This window comes from Typopeltis vanoorti, chromosome 19 (genome assembly GCF_054136105.1).
Source record: "Typopeltis vanoorti isolate ZY-2024b chromosome 19, IOZ_Tvanoo_1.0, whole genome shotgun sequence".
In the NCBI taxonomy this organism is placed as follows: domain Eukaryota; kingdom Metazoa; phylum Arthropoda; class Arachnida; order Uropygi; family Thelyphonidae; genus Typopeltis; species Typopeltis vanoorti.
Window position 1 is genome coordinate 61,226,163 of NC_143567.1, and position 24,676 is coordinate 61,250,838.

The 24,676-nt window shown below is 34.6% G+C and overlaps 1 protein-coding gene across 1 annotated transcript in view; it reads right to left on the reverse strand.

Moving 5' to 3' along the window:
• The window catches only part of LOC150096167 (nuclear receptor subfamily 2 group E member 1-like), a 131,559-nt gene extending 112,778 nt beyond the window's left edge, over positions 1 to 18,781 (reverse strand). Inside the window, exons 1-2 of the mRNA XM_090409626.1 lie at positions 18,641 to 18,781; positions 17,885 to 18,131 (exon numbers count right to left, since the gene is read on the reverse strand). Of these exons, the coding sequence (XP_090265752.1) occupies positions 17,885 to 18,131; positions 18,641 to 18,781 (388 nt within the window). The remainder of the gene's footprint in view (positions 1 to 17,884; positions 18,132 to 18,640) is intronic.
• Between the last annotated feature and the right edge of the window lie 5,895 nt (positions 18,782 to 24,676).

Sequence of the window (24,676 nt, forward strand, 5' to 3'; positions counted from 1 at the left end):
TGAAAGTATGTTTTGTTTGTTCCATGGTCATCAAGGGATATATGTTTGGCATCTTAAGAAGCATTTGATAAAGAATGCGTGAAACGCTCTGTGAAATTTGCAACCTCTGTCATGGTATGGACTTGTATGACCCCAAAAGGTACAGGTAGGCTGTGTATTGTGTACGAAAGAGTCAATTCTAAAGCGTACCAAGAAATTTTTGAGTACTTTATGTTACCAGCATTAGAAGATGTATGTGATGGTGATTTCCATTTTTAGCAAATTCAGCTTCTTGTCACACTTCCAAGACCACTACTACATGGCTCAAAGAAAGACAAATCAATCTAATTCCTTGGCCGGCAAACTCACCACATTTAAACCCCATTGAGAATTTATGGGGAATTATGAAGAAACGTCTTCAAGAAGTTGCCCCAAGAGGCAAAAATGAAATTGTTTCTAGTCTGGAGACCATGTGGTCATGTTTTAATAAAAAAAAAATTAAAAAAAAAAAAGACTGTGAACCGCTTGTAAATAATATGCGCAACCGTTTAGGAACGGTCATAAAACTAAGGGGATGTAACAAAGTACTAATTATCATGTTTAAGTTAAGGGATATTACATCCCATATAGTTTCTTAGCCGAATAAGAAACTCAAAGAGTTTCATGCCGAATATGGTAGAAACTGTGTAAAGTTCGGCGATTCCAAGCGTAAGCAAATACCTGGATATACAGGGTGTTCGGGATAAATTTGACATATTTATAATTAATTATATTTTTCCATAAGTTACATGTATTAACACACACTTCTCTTCATTTAAAAGTTTGGACCCTTCTTCATTCATATACAAGATGTCAGAAAGGATGGATAGCTGGAACCCACCTGAATCATGGAAGAGAATAACTTGTATCATGATGATTCGTGCCCGCCATCAAAATAAGGATATTACGACTGCTGCCCAATGCTCCCTGAATACAGTAAAAACAATCAGGCATGAACTAGAGACTTGCAATGGTGACTACGAGGATGTAGCAAGAAGAAAGATCCCTAGCAGACGATCTGATTGCGTTCGTACAGCAGAATTCCTCGCAAATCTGCAGGAATAGGTGCTGAAGAACCCTGGCATTGGAATTCGGGCTTTGTTCGTGGAGTTGCTAACTGTAGTCAAGCCCTGGATAACAAGGGTAGCCAATGGTAGGCCGTATGTATGGCAGCAGGATTCGGCCCCTTGCCACACCTCTGGGAAAAGTCAAAAATGGTTGTCTGAAAATTTCTACGACTTCACCAGTCCAAATGTTTGGCCTCCAAACTCCCCAGACCTTAACCCCATGGATTATTTTGTATGGGGCGCAGTTGAAAAAGACACCAATCGCACTTCCAGTAATACAAAAGCCCAGTTAATGGATAAAATTAAAACAGTTTTTGCGGCCCTTCCCAGGGAGACTGTAGCATCAGCTTGTTCGAGGTTCCGAAGCAGAATTGAAGCTGTGATCGATGCTAATGGTGGTTATTTTGAGTAAATCTTGTTGATAGTATTGTAATTAACTCTGCCTGTAATGTTTTTTTGTCAATTCATTAAATTTAATAGATACAAAGAAGATTTTCTTTTTCCTTACGAAACTGTCAAATTTATCCCGAACACCCTGTACCTGGATATACCTGGATACTGCAGCACTGATCCCAAAGGGTAGTGCAAGTTGGGGCAACTCGTGGTAGAAGTGGAGCAAGCTCCGATCACTATTCTTGATATTTGCCCATAATGTGAACTTAGCTCCTAGGAACTGTATTTTTGTTCACATTATGAGAGAAGGTCACTACCCAGACCGGTTTCGACCTTTATTGAGGTCTCATCAGTGAGTAGCCAGACCTAGTTAATAGTTAATATCAAGTTTGTAGCGAACAGAACTTGTACCCCTTCTACGAGTATTGCCGTAAGGTGCTCTAATAAATTATTAGATATGTGAAGAGCCAAAGGCTTCAATTCGGCGACATATAACTTGTTTAAGTTAAGGGATATTACATCCCATATAGTTTCTTAGCCGAATAAGAAACTCTAATACGCTAATAATTTATTAGAGCACCTTACGGCAATACTCGTAGAAGGGGTACAAGTTCTGTTCGCTACAAACTTGATATTAACTAGGTCTGGCTACTCACTGATGAGACCTCAATAAAGGTCGAAACCGGTCTGGGTAGTGACCTTCTCTCATAATGTGAACAAAAATACAGTTCCTAGGAGCTAAGTTCACATTATGGGCAAATATCAAGAATAGTGATCGGAGCTTGCTCCACTTCTACCACGAGTTGCCCCAGCTTGCACTACCCTTTGGGATCAGTGCTGCAGTATCCAGGTATTTGCTTACGCTTGGAATCGCCGAACTTTATACAGTTTCTACTATATTCGGCATGAAACTCTTTGAGTTTCTTATTCGGCTAAGAAACTATATGGGATGTAATATCCCTTAACTTAAACAAGTTATATGTCGCCGAATTGAAGCCTTTGGCTCTTCACATATCTAACTAATTATCATGTTGTTTCCCTTTGACTGTAATTTTGTGCATTTATTTTCGCATTATTCCACTATTTTGAACCACTTTAAAAATTATTCTAATTTTGTGAATGTTTTCAAATAACAGTTTTATTATAATTTATATTACATTTTTATGTTTTAAATGATTATATAATCTACAAAGTAGATTTAGATTACGCTAATTCATATTTGGAAACATAAATTAGCATAATAAGAATTATTTTCTATGCAATAAATGAGAATCGCAAATCATTCACACATTTTCTTTAATTATTCAAATTTTTTGATTCGGAGGTGTAGTCGTTGATACGTATGTATGTAAGTTTAAAGGCAGTCCTCGGGATGAAGATACACATTATTTTCTAAATGTTTCAGGACCCATTAAAATCTCAATTTAACAGATTGATGCCTAATGGAGTGTTACATTACACTGATTATATCTGGATATGTAACGGCATATTTTTTCTTTTTTTTTTTCTCAAAAATTTTCGATTTTTGCCACTTCTAAATATGCATCTCCGTGAAATTAAAAATATGAGTAACTGTTCATAGGTGCGTTTCAAAAAATGAGTAGGCGATATTAGATCATTTAATGAATAACAAAAAAAAAAAAATGATTGCAGACATCACGACATTCTTGCGGAAACACAAAAAATATTACGATTAGAAACAATTCTGAATAATTTCAAACTATAGTGTATGTACAGTATACCTGGTTGATCGAGTGGTTAGCGTAACCAATCTTCAATCAACAAGCTGGAGATTTGAATCCAACCGTGGGCTATATTCGTATTTAGCATTAAGAGCTAAATAGTATATTCGTATTTAGCATTGGTATATGCAAATGTTTCAGTATAATAATTTTCTATATTACATCAAGATTGGATTATAAAGGATGGTTTTTACTCCTTCTATTTGTCATAATTCCTTTTTTATTGGAGAAGCAATGCGAAATGATTCTATATACAAGGCCCGTGGCGAATAGATTTTTACCAGATGGAAAGTAGCTGAAGACAGACTGGACAAAATATCATTTTTATTTAATAAAAATAACTTTCTAAAGAAAATTTAACTTTAAGGAAACAGAGAAGAATATACATAATATAAAGGACCATTCTAGTAACAAATTATATTATCAAAAAAAAAAAAACAGTGTTTTGTTTTTACCGTTCTTCTTATCTGTTCTTATTATTTATTGACTTCTTGGATTGGCTCTCACACAAAGGAAATGTGTGAGAGCCTTTCCAAACAACGACGCAGCACCGCTAATCATTTTATTGTTCATTACTAATCATTCTCCACTTCCGCAAGTATTCTCCACGTTCAAAATTTGCAGGCTTCCTTTTGATTCCACACTAACAATCGATCAGAAAGCTGACTGATATCGTCAGAAGCTAATATATAAAATATATAAAATATATATAATATATAAAATATCACGTTTTTTGTCATTGTTGTTGCAGCTATGTTGATTGTATTCGAGATCGAATAAGCCCAGATTTTATACTCTCGTCGGAAGTGTATTATGCTGTCCAGGATTAACCAGTGAGCACCTTGGCTCACCTAATGTGAATATCAAGAGATTCAATTGGATATTCAGCGAAGTGCTGCTTGGACACGTGTGTATTTTGGAGGTCTAGTGCGTCCTAACGACTTAGATAAATAGGATGAATACATAGGGAGTCAAATAAGATGCAGACTCTTACGAAAACGAAGTAAAGGAGTAAGACAAAGCTGTGGCTTATCCTCAATTCTATTCAACATTTATATGAACAGATTCCTAAAAGAATGGAAAACAACTGTCAGAGATGGAATTAAACTAACAAATAATATACAGCTAAATACAATATTTTATGCAGATGATCGAGTACTAATTTCAAATTCAAAATCACAGGAAGAAGAGACTGTGGGGTTCAAGATTAAGATGGAAAGATCAACCTCATCTGCAGAGCGGGAACAGCACATAAAAAAAGCCTATGTCTAAATTTGTTTTTGTTCAGATGACGAGAAAGCCAACCACGTACATGGAAAACCTCATTAAAGTTTAGGGACTGATTTTTTTTTTATTTTAAAGGCTAGATAGGCGAAGCAAGAATGCTTTTCAAATTCCCCGTTATCTGTAGATGAAAATGTAAGGATAGGGTGTTATTGAGCTCTGATCATGGCAAGACGTTTCCCCGGACCGCTCCTTACGAGTGGCCGAAAGATTGTCCAACTCAGTGTTGGTTCCACTCAGTGACGCCCCCCCCCCCCCCCCATCACTGAGCAGAACCACTCATATTTCTCTGGGGAGGTTGTTCTCGCCGGAGAACAACCTCCCCAGAGACTCAAAATGCTCTCTCAGGGCAAACTCCCAGAAATCTAAGCCCTCCCCCCTCACTGGGAGCAAAATTCTGGAAGAAACCTAAGAGAGCGAAACTCTGCTTCCCATTTTAGTCGCCTCTTGCGACATGCATGGGCTTCAGTGAAGCGATTTTTAAGTAAAGCCCTGTTTAAAAATTAGAAAGATCCCTAGACCATAGTGGCCGAAAGATCGTCCAACTCAGCGACAGGCTCACCCTACCACTGAGCAGAGCCACTCATATTCCAGGGAAAGGCATCCACCGACAAGGCCCCTCACGGACCACGCTGGAGAGCACCTTACCCAGAAACTCAAAATGCTCTCTCAGGGCAACCCCCCCGTAATCTAAGCCCTCCCCCCTCACTGGGAACAAAATTTCGAAAGAAACCTAAGAGAGCGAAACTCGCCTTATTTTAGTTGCCTCTTACGACATGCATGGGTTGCAGCGGTATATAAGTAAAGCACTCTAAAAATTAAGACGATCCCTAGCTCACTACACAGTGTGCGAAAGATCGTCCAACTCAGCGTTGGCCCACTCAATGACAGGCTCACCCTACCACCGAGCAGAACTGCTCGAATTCCAGGGAAAAGCATTCACCGCCAAGGTCCCTCATGGGTCACGCCGGAGAACACCCTCCCCAGAGACTCAAAATTCTCTCTCAGGGCAAACTCCCCGGAATCTGAGCTCCCTCCACTCAGTGGGAGCTAAATTTCGAATGGGACTTCGCTCTCCTAGGTTTCTTCCGAAATTTTGGGTTACAGTAACGCGATTCTTGCCCAGGCCACCGCACGGGAATTAGGGACTGTTTATTTTTAATTGCCTTTTGTATTCATATTATTTTAGAAAGTAAATGGTTTAATGATATATTCTTAACACGTTCATTGCCAAGCTGAAAATTGGAATTTCGTGTGGTGGCCAAATTTTTTTATTTTTTTATTTTAGAAAGTAAATGGTTTAATGATATATTCTTAACAGGGGGACGCTAGTATTGTCTGGCGCCTATGTGCAAAACTTTAGTTGGCGCCCCTATACCCGTCTCCCCAATAAAAAGTCACTTTATAAAAACGTATCAGTGAGTTAAAATGAAATACGAAATATATTAATTATAAGTTTATTGAACAAAAAGCAGAAATTACAACAAAAAAAAAATGTATGAAAAACAATAAACACACAAGAAGGATACAAAAACAACAAAAATAATTTGGAAAAAAAAATAAAGTAAATAAATAATAAGATGAATAGATAATAGTAACTTACAAGTATATAAAATAGGAACATATTAAACATTATTGGGTAAAGAAATAGTTAAATAAATATTTAAACAGAAAGAAAAAAATCACTTAGTTTTTTAATAATTTTAAGTTTAGAAAAGGACCGTTCTGCAGATGCTACGGATACCGGTAATGACAAAATAATCCGCAGAGTAATTGTAAAGTTTGGATAAACTGTGATTAAGTCGTTTGAATAAATATACTGAATTATCTGATATATATCGTTCTTTAAAATGAGAAATAAATGGTTGACAATGTAAAATTTTTTCGCATAAATCGTCTGCGTCAATGTCTGAATGATTCTCGTCTGTTAAATTTTGTCGTAACTTTTTACAACAAGATAATAAATATTCTTTTATTTTTGTGAAGTACTTAACAAATACAAAAACCGAAATGAATTCATGTGTTCTTTTAATAAAGTAAATCTTTCCTGCCAAGATTGTAATGTTTGATCAATTATGCAGAGGAAAAAAAATACTTTAAATGAAATTTCAGGATCTACTATATTTTCATTTTCATGTTCGTAATCAAATTGTGCTGCCTTTTTACGTCGCCTTAGTGGTCTACTACTACGAAATACAGATTCTGCGTCAAATTTTGCTGCAATTAATTTTGAGCTTTCTACAGTTTCTTTGAACGTTTCATCAGACCTATAATCATTTAAAAATTGATTTAGATCATCCAATGCATCTAAAGTAAGTTGGAGATTCATAGATGAAAACTGCCGTATTTTGCTGACAAAATTCACTTTATTTAAAATATCATACCAAATCTTCGGCGCCTTTGTATCCTGGCGCCTCTGTGCGTGGCACACATTGCACATATGGCCGGCGCGCCCCTGATTCTTAATTTAAAAAAACATATTTTCAAGATAATAAATTTTTCTTAGAAAATATATATATTAAATAATATGTGCATTATTTTTTAATAAACGTTATTACAATATTAATGTAAACAAAAAAGTTATCATGAATTTCAGATGCAAGGATTATACATAGTGGGTCAAAAGTCACGAAAGGGCCTGAAGTGTTAATAATTTTTTTTAAAATTATTATTTTTTTAAATTTTCTTATTTATTTATTTATTTATATATTTGTATTTATATTTTTATTTTACAATGGTATTGTAAATTTAAAACAAAAACTAAAGGAGTTATTAAATATTGAAATCCCCTTCGTGACACTTTTGGCCCACCCTTTATATTCACACCCATACTAGCGTTCGAATTTTGTTGTTTTTAAATAATGACAAAGGGTCCTGTTTCTTCAGTGAAAAGAAGTTTAATAAGAATCTAATTCTTATTAAATTCCATATTAAGATTTAAATAATTACCTTTAGTGAAGTTGGTGTATCGAACACTGATAGAGGCTGCAGGCTAAACTTACCTCGCATTAATGTTGTTACAGTTGTTAAAAACAATTATTAGATATATGAAGAGCCAAAGGCTTGTTTAAGTTAAGGGATATTACATCCCATATCGTTTCTTAGCCGAATAAAACTCTTTGAGTTTCATGCCGAATATAATATAATAGAAACTATATAAAGTTCGGCGATTCCAAGCGTAAGCAAATACCTGGATACTGCAGCAACTGACCCTTAAAGTAGGTAAGGGTCAGTTGCTGCAGTATCCAGGTATTTGCTTACGCTTGGAATCGCCGAACTTTATATAGTTTCTATTATATTATATTATATTCGGCATGAAACTCTTTGAGTTTCTTATTCGGCTAAGAAACGATATGGGATGTAATATCCCTTAACTTAAACAAGTTAAAAACAATGATAAAGTTCCAACTAAATGTAAGAGTTTTGCACTTGCCAAAATGGAACAACTTTTAATGGCGTAGACTGTTGATCAAACTGATTGACGTGTTCACAAGTCAAGCTATTTAGAAAAATTTTTCGTTTACTAAAGTTATTCTAATTTTTTTTTCATACCTAACATTAATTACTTTCCTGCTCATGCTACTCAGGAAAAGTAGAATGAGCAGGATCATTGTTGTGGTGGAGAAAGTAATTTCTAGTGCGCCAATTCTCGGGTAGTTTCATTGCGCATTTTTTCTAGCGCTGAAACACAACCATGTAGAAACTTATTGCCAAATTATTATTATTATTATTATTATTATTATTATTATTATTATTATTATTATTATTATTATTATTATTATTATTATTATTATTATTATTATTATTAAGAGAGACTTCCAGCGAGTCAGAGACTCATCGAGGGAGACCACATACTATACACACCAGCTATCATACTTATTCTTGAATTCATTCACACTACTTGCACTCACAACAGCCAAAGGCAATCCATTCCAATCACGCACCACCCTCTGAGAGAAAAATCTAGCCCTCATACCCTTCTTGGCGGTCTCCAAGGATGCCCTCTCGTCCTTTCCCAACCCTCCATAAATTGAAAAATTCCATCAATTGAAATCCTGTATGACTCTTTAAGAAGTTTATGTCTCAATCATATCACCCCTCTTTCTCCTGTTTGTTAGTGTCTGCAGTCTACAAATTCTCAATCTGTCTTCATAATCAGTATTCCACAATCCTGGTATCATTTTTAACATTCTCCTTTGCAGCCTCTCCAATATATCAGAATCACATCAGAAACCAGGAGACCAGACCTGCGCACAATAGTCAAAGTGAGGTCTTATCAAGGCCTTGTAAAGAGGCAAAATAACATCCTTATCTTTACATGCGAACGTTCGTTTCAACATTGCAATTACCCTTTGAGTTGTATTTACAATCTTTGCCACATGGCCCCTAAACTTCAGCTTCCTATCTATTAACACTCCAAGATCCTTAGCTTCATCAGTTTCTTCTAGCATAATCCCACCAATATAATACGACATTGGATATCTAATCACGCCGAAGTGAATGCCTTTACATTTACTGACATTGAACTGATACCCATTTTCCCATGCCCACAATTTCAGCCTATTCAAATCATTCTGCAAAGACTGCATATCAGCAACATTCCTGATTACCCTACCTATCTTTGCATCATCCGCAAATAACTATATGTCGCTTGTCAAATCCTTCCTAATGTCATTAATGTACAGACTGAATAACAGTTGACCAAGCACTGATCCTTGTGGTACACCACTTGTTATTATTATTATTTTTTTTTTATTAATCTTTGTACTGGTTATGGGCAGTGCTACCCTTACATCACGTCCAGACATCTCATCCAGATTTGATATAGGCCTAAGCCTTTACAAGTGTTTTACCCTATGTCTGTTCTAGTTATCATTGTAGTCATTCTCTGGTGGCAACGCCATGCCACCAGTGTGCCCTGTAGGGCCCTCAAGGAAAGAACTTTTATATCCTTCTGCATAAGCCCAAGCTGTTTTAAGTCCTTATAACTATCTGCACTCCATACGCCATGTAAAGAGATGGTAGCGCTGAACCTTGCAGACTCAGATCCCCCGTATACCACTCTTTGATATCTGTTAGTCAGCCATCCTCTTATCCATGCTAATATTGTATAACCCAAACCCATTTTCTCCAATTTATGCAGCAGTCTGCCATGTTGTATTCTGTCAAAAGCCTTAGCAAAATCCAAAAGTATCACGGTGTATCCATTCGCCCTCGTCTAGTTCAATGGCAACATTGTTATGCAATGTGAACAGGTTGCTACAACATGACCTTCCCTTAGTAAACCCATGTTGCTCATTGCAAAGTAAAGATTCACAGTCACCCCATTTCTGAATGGGACGCTAACCAATTTTTGCAAAATCTTTTGTATTCATTCTTCCTTTAACTTGCAGCATAGCAATGGAATTCTTGTGGGTTGTCTTTAGCATGCAGAGCCAGTTTCTTTTCATACTCAGACTTTGCTTTCTGTACAACAGTTGTGACTCTTCCAGCCTGCTGCTTATAAATTTCATAATGGACATCATCATTATGCAAACGGTATTCCTTCCACATCTTCATTTTCTTACGAATCTCTTGCTTAATAAGATTACACAATTTGACTCTACTCTATTTATTCTTCAAACTCTCGGGGACATATTTTGATATCGCATCATATAAGTATTGTTTAAATGCTTCCCATGCACTGTCAATATTCTTCCCATCCAGCAATCGATCCCATTCCATTGAACTCAATAAGTCTTCAGTTGATTATAATTTTCTGCTTTGTAGTTCAGCATGTAACCTTTTCTGAGTGGAAAATTCATCAACTTAGTCACTTTCCAAGTGAGTACCGCATGATCACTGTCACGAACGGGAGGCAGAATAGTTACGTCTTTAACTGAAACGATCTTTGACAATCAAATCTAACACTCTTTGACCTCGAATCCCTTCTGTCACATGCTGCTTGAGGAAGTTGTCCCTGAGTTGAGAAAACAGTCCAGAAATGTTTTGAAAACAATTTGAAGCTTTATGAGATTGAAACGGAGCATTACTAAGGATTTCTTTTCACACTATATGACGTACAAACACTTAAGATCAATTACAGGGAAAGATGCATGGCTTGTGATAGTCGCCATTTTGATACTTCGACTAATGCAATTAAGGTTATAAGACCAGTCGCATGAGTTTTTCTGGCAAGCTTGCCTGTTTCATTATTATTATTATTATTATTTATTTATTTATTTTTTATTTTTGGTGGGGACGAAAACCACACAAACATGGGGAAAGCACATCATTTGATTAAGCAAAGAATAATTTCAATAATATTTTTATACTGTTGTCTTCGGTATGGATAATTAGTTGAATATTTGGAACTAACGGTTTTTTCCTGAATCCCAACAGACTTCAAAATAAAACAACATTTCAGGAGATTTCGGCAGAAAAAAATGGAATAGGTAGAAACTTTAATGTTTATTTTTTCCCGAATTACGTTCAAACAGCCATTACATCAAGCTTATTTTATTTTATTACCATTTTTTACGTCTAATTGTAATAATAAGGAATCATTGCATCTATAATTGATACTAAACCATTAAGCGCATCAATCCCTATACTGATGTTGCGTCAAATACATTATAGGACATATATAAAAAATAAATAATTACAGTTAACGCCTGACCTACGCGGGGGTTAGGGGCTCCGACCTCCCCGCGTTGTTCGAATATCGTATAACTTTTGACTCCTCAAAAAGTTAACTACTAATAGCTTACTGTTGACTGGCAGCCTTACCTATTAGAAATATATACATGTTAGCACAAGAATAATGTTTAATTTGCCAAATATTTCGGTCTGAATATTACAGACCATCTTCAGTGGCTACATAGGAATAGTTTAAAAAAAAAAAAAAAGTGGAATACGAACAATTGATCATTCATACATAGAACGCGCCGCGTGATGTCATATCGCTAAGTATTAGAAGAGTAAATATTTTTTAAAAAACATAATTAAAGATATTAATTCAGAAATTCATATAAATGATCTTAAATAACATTATACTGATTAAAAAAAATTAATGTGTTATCCTGATTAAACTTTCCCAAATTTTTGTTACAGTCATTACGATTCAAGTTAGGACGTTGAAGTAAGGCCTCCACACTTTCTTTAAATAAACGTTCAAATTTGTAGCGACATCTGTGTAGAAGGAGAGTCTTGGACAAAAGGATGTTGTGGATTGTTTCTAATCCATGCTGAGCTAATCCAGATTTCTCAGGTTTGTTGTGTTGAATTGATGACTGATGCTCTTGAATTCTTTTTTCTACGGAACATCCAGTTTGTCCAAAGTAAGAAAGATTACAATTACAAGGAACTTGATACACACTAAGTAGAGACAAGGTTGAGTGTTTATCTTTAGATGAAAGAAAATGGGTGAATAATTTGTTAATAGGTGTGTAAGTGGCTGTTAGATCATATTTCTTTAGAATTCTCGAAATTGGTTCTGAAATCCCGGAAATGTAAGGAATTGGAACTCGACGTATTGAATCTTGGTTGTTCTGTGTTGGTTTGTAAGAATCGAAAAGATGTTGTGTACTCTTTTCGGAGAAGCCATTTAGTTTCATGTGATGTTTGATAGTTGAAAGTTCCTTCTGTAATAAATGAGAAGTTGAAAAGTTAGTTTTTGCTCGTCGGATTAAACATTTTTTGACTCCTGTTTTTTGACAAGGGTGATGAGCAGATTCTTTGAAATATAACAACCTGTGAAAGTTGGTTTTCTTCTATAAACTGTTGTTGTTGTTGTTGTAAGAATACCAGAAAGTGAACGGATGAGAAGGATGTCTAAAAAGGATAACGTGTTGTCTTTTTCAATTTCCATGGTAAACTTTATACGAGGATGTAAGGAACTGATACTGCTTAAAAAGGAAGTTAAGGAGTCTCTGTCGTGAGGTCATATAGCAAAGATGTCGTCTATATATCTAACCCAAAAGGATGGTTGAGGGAATATAGATGAGAACAGGACTTCTAGATGTTTCTAAATAAAAGTTTGCAAAAGCAGAAGAGAGTGGACTTCCCATGGCTATTCCTTCCACTTGGTTGTAAAATTTATTTTGACATAAGAAATATCCACAGTGCATTACGAAATCAAATAGTTTTATAATATCTTGTAGGAAAATGTCAGCTAGTAATTCCTTTGAGAGATACATTCGTATATAAAGATTCTATATCAAAGGCAACCATAAGATCTGTAGGTTGTAAAGAGAAGTTTTTTAATTTATTTAAGAAATCAGAAGAGTTTTTCAAAAAACAGCGTGAGTTGCCAATGTGTGACTTCAATAATTTAGATAGATATTTGGCTATGAGATAGGTAGGAGAATCAATACAATCCACTATAGGGCGAAGAGGAATATCTGTCTTATGTATTTTTGGTAGACCATAAAACCTGGGAGGCCTTGCAAAATTAGTTTTTTTGTCTTTCAATAGTGTCTACATCTAAACTTATGACCTCATCTAGAAGGGAATTTAATTTCTTCAGTTGTCTGTTGGTTGGATCTTGATTGAGTTCTTGGTATGTTGAGTGATCTCGAAGTAAAAGGGAAAGTTTTCTTCTATAGTTTGAAGAGTCCATAATTACTGTCGCTTTTCCCTTGTCAGCTTTGGTAAGGATGAGGTGACTGTTGTTTCTTAAGGAACGTATAGCTTTCTTTTGAGAAGGAGATATGTTCGAAGGCGGAAGCTTGGCATTAAGTAGCGAAGAAGCAACTTCTAGACGGAGAGCATTAGCTTTTTCACAGAATGCCACAAGAGAAGCTCCCTCAGCAGGCCCTCTTTGCCAAGCCAGAGGGTGGGAGGCCACGTGGAAGGCTAAGGACTCGCTGGATAGATTATATCCAAAACCTTGGGTGGACACGTTGGGGAATCCCACCAGAACACCCGAGCTTGGTATTGGAAGTTCCTCTTGCAGCTGTTGCTCCCACAACCCAATTAGGAAAGGTGGGCCTTGAAGATGTATGTATGTATGTATGCTAATTAATAAATTAAACTAATTAATAACAATTAATTTTATGCAGTTATAGTTTAACTGCATCTTTACGTTTCTCTCGACTGCAAATGGCCATGTACGGTCTGTAAGTATTTGTGTGCGTAAGTTTTGATAAATTTTAAATTTTTATAATAGATTTGTGTATACTTTATAGTAAATGATAAAATAGAATAGCATCTACATATACTGTATTTTATAAATTCATGACATACCTAACTTTTTCTTAATTTTTTCGATATTTCTAAGCTACTCGATTCGTTTGTGATTTTTTTTCAAAGTGTCGCAAATCTCCAAAGAAAAAAAATCATTTACAGAGAATCGTTCTCATCTCTATTAAATCAGTCTCTCCTCTTCTTCTTTAATATGGTTAATCTTATTATTATCATTAAATGGTTTTTATGGAAAAATCAACCTCACATTGATAAAAATAATAAATGCCATTCTCTTACTAACAGAAGTCAGTTATTATTTTAATAATAATAGTAAAGTTTCGGGACTGATTTTTTTCGATTTTGTTTTCAGTATCTTTCTAAATGCTTTGAAAAATCTTTGCTAAAACTGAGTACAGTATCACTGCATTTTATTCTCAATAACATTGAAAATAAAGTCTGAAATAGCATTTATGTAATAATGAATCAACAGAGGTCTGATTCCAACATTTCCTACAAGAGATGAAAAAACATAATAAGGGCTGTTATTGCTCTATCACAGCATATGGCTTCTTTTCATAAGAAAAAAATAAACAAAACGAGACGCAGATAAGCGACTGTTAGTAAATAAAACATAAACTGATGATAACGAAGCGGTCTACAGAAAAAAAAAAAACAACTCAGGAAATTAAAAGCATGAAATTATCTTTTGCCAATTGTAATGAAGTTGGCTAACAACCAAGCTAATTATGAAATGCTAAAGCCCAGTTGAGTTTAAAAGATGTCTTTTTCACAGCGAAAAACTGCATGGTTTTCCTTTGCAATGGAAGGAACAGCATTCGAAACTACTCAAATATTTTTTTTTTTAAAAAAAACGAATTTGAGATTTGATGGACTCAGGTCCGCTGACATAAAGAATAACTTTAGCCTTCTAAAAACGTTTTTCACAATCTAATCATTGCAATATTCGAAACAGAAAATATTTCTCTTCAATTGAAAAAGCAGCTGTCATTACTCCAATTTATAAGCGTCGAAGAAGGATGCGAATAACCACCATCCAATCTCTAGCCACCCTACATTGGAAAAAATAAAGGAAAGAATCGCAAATAATAGGCCTTAAGACTACCTTCTAAAGAATCAAATAACAATACGCTCAGAAAGGGAAAATTAAAACTGATTTGTTTGAGGAATTTACAAATAAAATAACTCTATTGAGAAGAACGGGAATAAGTAGCAACCAACCTATTCCCCGGAATTATTGGTTACGGAAGCTTTCGCGGTAAAATGTGTAGTCCTGCCCGAAAGCGTAACATATGATGACGATGATTGAGAAGAACAAGTATGGAATATTCGTCTTTAAGCGCTTAACTAAGTCTTTTAGCACAGTACGTTACGATATTCTAATTAGAAAAGTGATAATCATAGGATTCGATAGCAAATTAATTAATTAGTTCAATACCTATCTGTTAGAGAAGAAACCAATGCACAACAACAGATATGCAACTCAGTGCGCCAATAAAAAAATGCTATGGCTTGTTGCAATGAGCCACCTTGTTCCTACGCTATTTAATATTTGTAAGAATGATTTCTATACACTTTCCATACATGGCCGGCTTCAGGATGCAGATGACATCGTACTGATTGTAGTTAACCTTTCAGAAAACACAAGAAGACATTAATGGACTTTCAAAGAGGTTCCATAAGAATTCCACCATGTATGTCTTTTCTCTGTTGTTGATTAAAATCCCGGACTTCACTGGGAAGTCAAACAGATTGCAGCAATGCAGTAGAAATATGCTTATGTGCTATTTTTTAATTTTTACTGCAGTTTTAATTTTTTTAAGGTAATTAATATAACGCTTCTCCAGAGCCAGTCTTTTGTGACTCAGAAGATTCTAAATATTCTTTCTTTACGCCAGTATGGTGATGTAAAAAACGGAATACATATAGATACCTATATGTATTCCGTTTACATATCTTTTCTGTGCTTTCCTTGATAACATCAAGGAAAGCTCAGAAAAGATACTAATTGAAGATTACAAAGAAAAGTAGTGAAGGTACTAGATTTAATATTCGAAATATATTGAAAGGAAAGTTGACAGCCGCTTATGACAATGGCAATGGCTTCAGTCGAGTAACATCAAGAAAGAGGCAGAAGATCTGATACTTGCTGCTCAAGCACCACAGACGAATGCAATCAAGGCGAAGATTGAAAAGATCTGTAACGATAGCAAATGCCGACCGTGCAGGGAGAAAGAAGAGAGTGGACCATCTAATTAGTTCTTGCAGCAAGATTGCCCATACAGACTATCGAGTAACAAAACTGAACACTGACGCTTGTGCGGGAAATATGGTTTCCAAACTTGCAAAATCCCTTGGGAACACACACAGTTAAAAAAGTAATTGAAAAAGAAAATGCCAAGACATTATGGGACTTTAAAATTCAGACCGACAGACAGTCTTAAACATAATATGCCAGACATCACTGTAGTCAAACAACAAGATGTGTGGTTTATTGATGTAACAATACCAGGGGATAGTAGAGTATAAGAAAACGTGCATGAAAAACTGACCAAGTATAGAGATCTGGGATTGAAATTCAACGATTTTGGAACAAGAAAGCAACAACAACAACAGTTCCAATTGTCATAGGAGTGCTATGAGCAATACTAAGAACATTTATCAGAGACATCTGGAAAAGTTGAGCCACCCAGACATAACACCAGAAAACTGCACATTTAGGGACATCTCCCATTTATACGACGGTATGTTTTCGATTCCCAGGACTTTGGATAAGATTCAATGGACTTATTTGTTAGTCAAAGATTTCATTATGCTGTTTTATATTTCTTGTTACTCTTTGACTGTTTTGTTAATTAAATGTAATAATAATAATAATAATAATAATAATAATAATAATAATAATAATAATAATAATAATAATAATAATAATAAATTTGGCTTTTTTTTTGTATACACGAACTTCATAAATATTTTTATGTAACCCTCATATCTGTTAAAATAGTGACTGAAGTGGAGTCACCTTTACATTTAATTAACATGTAAGGTAAGGTGTGTTTATCCGAGTGAATTGGTGTTTCGGCTCCCCTTAAAGAGGTTCTGGTTCGAATCCAGACCTTGAACATATACCTTGAACGTCTTTAGGTGTTACATAAGGTTCCTCATCCGTGAGAGACCACCATCCTGCTTAATGAGGTCTAAAGTTGGCTTGCAAAAAAGTTCCCTGTTTGGTCTTTACAGCAGTGCTGCCTGATGAATATTCTCACGGTTCTAATGCACAATAGTTTGGCAATCTCTTTGACATTCAGATGAAAATTTACGTTAATCAATAGGTTTCTCCCTGTTTTTTATTTAAATATTTATATGTTGGGTATGTTTTGATTTTGTTTCAATTATATCGAAATAGAAGTAAAATTATTGGAAAACTGATGATTTGAAAATGGATGTGAAATGTTTATAAAGAAGTTGAGATATCCATATGTTTAGTGAAGTCAGATAAATATCCGTATTTTTATCTACGAGAAGGCAAACAAAGCATCCGCCAATATATGAAATCTATTCGGCTATTATCCATTCTAAAATCCATTCGTTTCTCAGTGAAAATATTCGATTATCTTCACTTGCGCAGTAATACTTAATAAACATCAAACCCTTTTTTCCGTCATATTTTACAAGTATTTCAATACTGTTTTTCCATGAATTACTACATTATTGTTTCGCTCAAAAGTTTTGTTTGATAGTTTGACAAGAACATAATGTTAATCTAATTTACAATTTATCATCAAAATTTATTTTATTTCTACTAAAATGTTAGTTTAAGTTATATTTAGTTATAATTAAATAAAATAATTATTAATTATTTAAATTATTTTTTAAAAATTCTAATAATATTAAAACACCTTTAAATATCTTATTTCTTATTAATATAATAAAATGAGAAATGCACGTAAATGAGATTACATTATATTACCTTAGAAGAGCATTTGTCTATTTCTACTGTGCTATTTCAAACGGTGACAGAAGCTAAGTTACTTTTGCACTTAATAATGTATAATATATATTTTATTAATAATATTTGCATTTAATTTAATTTTATTTTAATAATCCACTCAGCTCATAGGTATGTTTATTCCAGTTTTATTTTCATAAAAAATATATGTTGTGAAGTAATACGTAGATAGAAGATAAATAAATAACCTTTAGATTGAACTTTGCTAGCGTTGCTCATCTCACTGAGGGCCCTGGAAAAGTGCTCGTCAACAACTGAAGAAATATCTCCTGTATAATAAGTAAACACGATACAATTAGCAGAAACGTAGTGGATATCGGCTGTGGTCGTCACTTTTTCCAACCTATTGCGTTCCGTTAAGTCGGCACTAGCGCCGGCTGGTGATGCTTCATCTGAACTATCTGTTAGTTCATGCATTTTATGAAGACCACATTTCTGTTGGAAAAATAAAACAAAAGACATATTAACAGTGTTATCTGGTAAGTTTGATATAAGTTTGAGGTTGTAGTACTGACTAGGTAAAATATTACAAATATTGTTTAAAAAAGTGCTTACACACCATATCATAATTTTTATAATAAATTTACATTTATCTCTTACGTAATGAGTTGGAATGATGGTCTTGAAATATACATTGCAATTATATGTTAACAATGTTTGTCATTTTAAAAAATTGATTTAAAAATTGGAAATATAATTGTATGCTGATGATATAATTTTATTAGGAATACTTTTGCTTTAAATATTGTTAATTAATATTAACAATATTTGTTATTTTAAAAAATTGCTTTAAAAAATTGGGAATAATTGTATGCTGATGATTAGCGAAAAATGATGTTAAAAAAAATACATCCATAATGGAACAGAAAAAGTAGAGAATCCACGAGATGTTTGTGAATTTTTGAATTAACGAATGCTCTATTATCTTGAAAACTGTAACTTACCCTTAAGTCAAGGGATTGATAAGACATAGGGGTTGTGACGGCCACACTGCCTTGTAATCCTAGCCTCGTAGTTCTAACATCGGAACCGGTGTACGATGCTGTAGGTAGAGCGTGTTGGCATGTGAAGTACGTCTGATACATGACCCCTGCAGTGCTAACTCCCGCACCTGTTAAGAAGCAATTTTGTCTCGATATAAAAGTTTCACATCGTTTCCTAAAACATCCGAGAAACTTTCTCACTCACGAATACCTAAATGCACAACTTGACATGCGCGAAAACGTCACTTACCGTATTTTATTTAAGCTCCGCCTATGTCATGACCATCTGACTTCTACCAATCAGAAAAAAAACAGAGGTGGGGGGGAAGCATTTTTTTTACGAAGATAAAATATTTTCTGATTTTCTCAATCAACTAAATGGTTATTTCCTTTTTATATACGAAATTCGTTGTATGTATGTTCTAATACATTGGAATATGTATGCATTATTTATTATTATGAAAGACCAATAAGCAATCGTAATACAAGCAGACGAACATTGTTATCTCATAACAACTGTTGCCTAGCAACAATGATGGCCTGCATCTAACTATAGACTTTCCCTTGTCTGTTTCATCAAACATTAGATGGTTTTTGACAATGCCATTCAAGTTTATAGCTAATTAGTTTAAAAAAATAATGAAAAACTATTGCGAAGGATTAGTATTTCCTTCTGGGGGGGGGGGTCACTTTCACAACAAATAGCAATACCAATGACGCAAATAGTTAATTTAAAGCTACAAACGATCATATATATGAGCAAGGCTAACCAGTTTGAAAAGATGCCAACAGATTTTTTTTTTTTTTAATTCCTAGCGACTCTTAAAGCATTCCAAGAAACAAAATTACAAGCATTTCTGTGAACACATGGTTTCCTACGGAATGAATGGGTCTGTTCATTAGAAATATTTACTTGAGAACGTTGGCTATTTACCCCCCATCCCTCATAAAATGACACTCATCTTCAGAACGCAGGGAAGTCGAACAGGAAACTTGTGGCATGGTGTCCGACATATTTGTTGCGGTGATCTGCAAATTTTTCTGTCTTCCTGAATAGGCAGAGGCTGACTTGAAGGGACGAAACAACGCTGTTTCCCCATTCAAACCCACGTGACATTTATTAATTAAAGGACATGTCATTTAGCTATGTATAGTTCTTTTACTATTTTTCGGTCTATCAAGGACGTCAAAGAAGCTGTAGAGTATTTTTATCTATTAAAAACGAGGATAATTTGTATTCCTTGTATAGATTTCGTAATTTTCTATCCATAATCCATTCGTATAATTAATAAAAAGTAAGTTTGGTTTCTTATATTTTATACACCATTTTATGTTATATATATTTTATTTATTAAATCATCTAATAAAAAAAAGGATATCTAATAAAAAAGGAATTTGAAATAGGGATCAATCGACCGTGAGATGCGGTGATTGATTCATTCAGTCCAATATCCTTGGAGGGTAATGGATGGCAATGCTGTAGCCAATGAAGTTCCAAATGAGGTTCGGTTATTGCTGTTACCCTCCTGCCATGATCAGAGCTTTAATTGCTCAATAACACCTTATCCATACACTGTCCTCTACAGATAACGGGGAAGATGAAAAGCATTCTTGCTTCGCCCCTTTAAGCCAGTCCTTATAAGGACTATAAGGATTTTGAAATAGATGGGTAGAGAGGCGTCGAAAAGAGTTGTTGATTTATACCCTTGAAGGGTAATGTACAATGTATAGCAATGCTGCAGCCAATGAAGTTCTAACTGAGGCTCGGCAATTGCTGTCACCCTCCTGCCATGATCAGAGCTTTAATAATAGCTCAGTAACACCTTATCCCTACACACTGTCCTCTACAGATAACGGGGAAGATGAAAAGCAGTCTTGCTTCGCCCCTTTAAGCCAGTCCTTATAAGGACTATATAAGGATATTGAAATAATAATGTATAGCAAGTTTTGTTTTGTTTTATTTTATATAATAATGTATAGCAAGTTTTTTTTGTTTTATTTTATATATTTTATTTTATATTTTATATATACACCATTTCATTTTATGTATGTTTTGTTTACTGATTTGTCTAACGATTGTATTATTACAGTTCGATTTAGGTTAATTTATAAGCTTGTTTCGCTATTCAAAAATTTAATGCTGAAATTTCAAACTTCATATCATTCCAGGTAAACTATAGAAGTTGCCATTACATATCAATTCAATGAAAATTGAGTGTGCATAATGATTAGTTTCTATCCATAAATAATAGAATTATTGCTTAGAAAGTTCCATTCCACAGCATGCTATTAAGACAGTAATGAGCATATAATCTACGATTTCTCTTCTTCTTTCAGCAAGTTATTATTTCAAGACCATAAATCAGAACAATCTTGTCCTTTCGGTAGACAAGTTGCAGCTCATATTTTATAAATAGGATTACTTTATATTTGAAAAAAAAAAAAAACAGCCCTAGGGATTGTTATGTATATTCAAATCCTCATTCTTTAATTTATGTTTGAATTTTGCTCACTTAGCACATTTAATAATCCGTTCTGTGGTTTGTTTTCTTCTCTCTTTCACCTACATCATCCTGTTCTCTTTGTGTAATTTTTACAAACACGAGAAAGAGAAGAAAAAAAGGTTGAAAAGAACTTCGTGATAATAAAGCAAACTTTATTATCCTTTTAAAAGAAAGAAGCGACAGGGATGAGAATAGAAAGAGGATAAGAATGGAATCAGACGTTCGCGGTCACTTCAAAAGACACTTAAGAACAATGCATTGACCCACGAGAAAGGTCCGTTCGCTTAATCCACCCCACGAGTACTACAACGATCGAGGAAAGTTTTTATTTTTCTTTCCGAAAGTCGTCGTAAATCACAGGTCAAGGCGTCATCATGCATGGTGTCGTTTATGAGCTCTTTAAAGCCATTTAGCCCACATGGGTCGCAGAAATCCGTGAATGCAAACACGTCCAGTAAGAAGTTGCTTCCAAGGGCTAGGTTCTCCATTCTTTTATTGCTGTCTGGTAGCCGAGATTAGTGGAACCACCAACGAAGATGGTTTGCACACTTTCCTCATAGCTAGGATGTTGCTAGACGGGAGGCCACCTTTCATTAGTTTCAAGTCATGTTTAAGTGCGTTTGCCTAATTCTCCTTTCTCACACATTGCATGAAAATCGTTACCGAGATAATCGAAGGCATGTATGGAATGTAGGTGGCGCTCTCCTAGCACTTAATTCAGCTGCTCACACTAGGGTAAACACACACACACGCACACACACACACACACATACACACACACACACACACACACATTATCTCTACATTTTGATCAGTATTTCTTGTTAATGCTACAGTAATGTGGATTTCGCTAATATAATTTGATACCCTTGTCCAGTTTTTCTTTATTATTATTATTATTATTATTATTATTATTATTATTATTATTATTATTATTATTATTATTATTATTAATGATTTCGTATTTATCTTCTTCTAATGTAAACAAAAACATCAGAGCGTACTCCATATTCATTATTTATCTGTTCGAATGTTAACCTTGTTTATTTATTTATTATTATTATTAATTAATCAGGTATTGAAAATAAACTTTCACACACACACACACACACACAAAATTTTCTGGATATACTACTTCCACACTGCAACAGCAAAGGGAGTGTTGTGGACTTCTGTTTCACTTCCGGTTTGAAATTGCTTCGGATAGTTGCGTTCAATCTGCTGTTCTAAAATGCTTTATGTTTGCATTATTTATTGTCTATTCCTTGTCAATAGGTATTTAGATACCCCACCGGTCAAAAGAGCATTTTTGGCCAATGTTTTTGACTTATATCTGCGGTGATCTTTCTGGTTATTTATAACAATAACAGTGATATCATATAGCATTAATAATTATATAATAGTAATAATAATAATAATTGCAGTGCACTGTTCATTATTTTGAATGTATGACAGCGACATCCAGTAAATGACATACTGTAGTTACTCTTCGTTGGCTGGTTGTTGAGGGAATATGTTTGGTGTTTTACAATTCATGATATGATAGGATAATATGATTCAGTAGATATGTAGATATGTTCCTCTATTTATAATTTAAATAAGATAATCTAATAATTAGTATAATAATCAATAAAACTATGTTTTTAAAAATCTATTTTAATACATATTTTTAATATTTAAAAATGTTTTAAATTGTTTTGTAATACACCTTTTATTTTATATTATAATATGATATATTAACGAATTCATTTATTTTTTATCCCTATGCCTGGTGTCTATCAAGTATCTAGTAATTAAATATATTGAGGATTGGTGTGATTACAACGAATATTATTAGAGTGTAATTGAGAAAAAGACCATGGCATCTGTTCATCAAACACCCATGTGTAATTATGACCCATGACTTTGAACTAATTGAATTGGATTCGTATCCCGTAGCAGCGAGAATTAACAGACCTGTGTTTTGCAAAGATTAATTTTGAATATGAAATAACTAAGCATTTTTTGGTCTCCTATAATTATATCTGTTTAGATAGTTGAGAATTCCTTTTATCGAAAATGTACTCCTCTGAGAAAATTTGAAAATTCTCCGTGGAAAAAGTACTCAACAGATTACATGTTTTTAGACATTAGAAAATTTCGTTATCGCTGCTTTTGTGAGAAACCAATGGAAACACACGCACACATACGGGAAAAAAAAAAACAGAAAACAGAATGGGTTAAAATTATTGCTGAAATAATTAAGTCGACGAGGCTCAGTGTATTAAATGTAGGTTATTTTTATACTGATTAAACACCAGGGATATTTCACCTTTTGAGAAATCGGTCAGCTCTGCTGCTTTCAAAATCGTAGCTGCAGCCAGACGGGCACCCACAATGAGCCCTTCTTCGAAATCTCGGAAAGATCTTTTGTTTTACCCATTCTGATCACCACTACTGACAATTACTGACCAGTAGAATTCTTAAATAGCTGCCTACAACATGTGGTGACGCATGCGACCAAGTATTTTGCATATACACTGCGTGAGTGAGGTTAACGTATATCTGCATCAAGGTTTCTAATTCAGTGGCCGGCATATGTAGGATAATATGATTCAGTAAGCTGAGTATACAAAATTTCTTCTGTATAATTTGATATGACGATCTCATGTCATCTTCTCTTTATGTGTTAGACTAAATGGCCTGGAACTAAAAAGCTAAGAACTTGGCTCTTAGAAATCTAATAATGCTTTGATGAGGCAATTATTCCTTTTGCATTGTTTGATATGTCTGTCAGTTACGTGTACTCGCTGATCGGCTTGCGGGATGAAAAACCTGAGTATAAGAGGGAGAAATCTACAAGTTCCTATGAGGCCTGCTAACTGATCATCAAATAAGTGGCAAAAATCATTTTAAATGTTCTTCTCCTCCTAGACAGGATTTGAGCGTAGGCCTTTCCGTTCATCCATGTATCGTAGAATATAATTTAATTCAAATAGAATTTGAATTATATGAGGCTTTGATATAATCTTCGCGAAGCTTGAATGTAAAATTCACATTTATGTGAAATATCGCATTTTATAATTTTTATTATTCATTTCACATGCAAGTGAATATGTACAAAATTTCGATGGCTAATTAGATTTTTTTTTTTTTTTTGGCTAGATGGGCGAAGCAAGAATGCTTTTCATATTCCCTGTTATCTGTAGAGGACAATGTAAGGATAAGGTGTTATTGAGCTATGAGCTCTGATCATGGTAGGAAGGTAACGGCAATAGCCGAGCCTCAGTTAAAACTTCATTGGCTGCAGCATTGCCATCTATTACCCTCCCTGGGTACCCATTTTAATCGCCTCGTACGACATACATGGGCTGCTATTTTTAAGTAAGGCCACCTCTAAAAATTAAGACGAACCCCGAACCACTCCTTACAAGTGGCCGAAAGATCGTCCAACTTAGCGTTGGTTCCACTCAGTGACGGGCATTCCCCACTGAGCAGAACCGCTCATATTCCA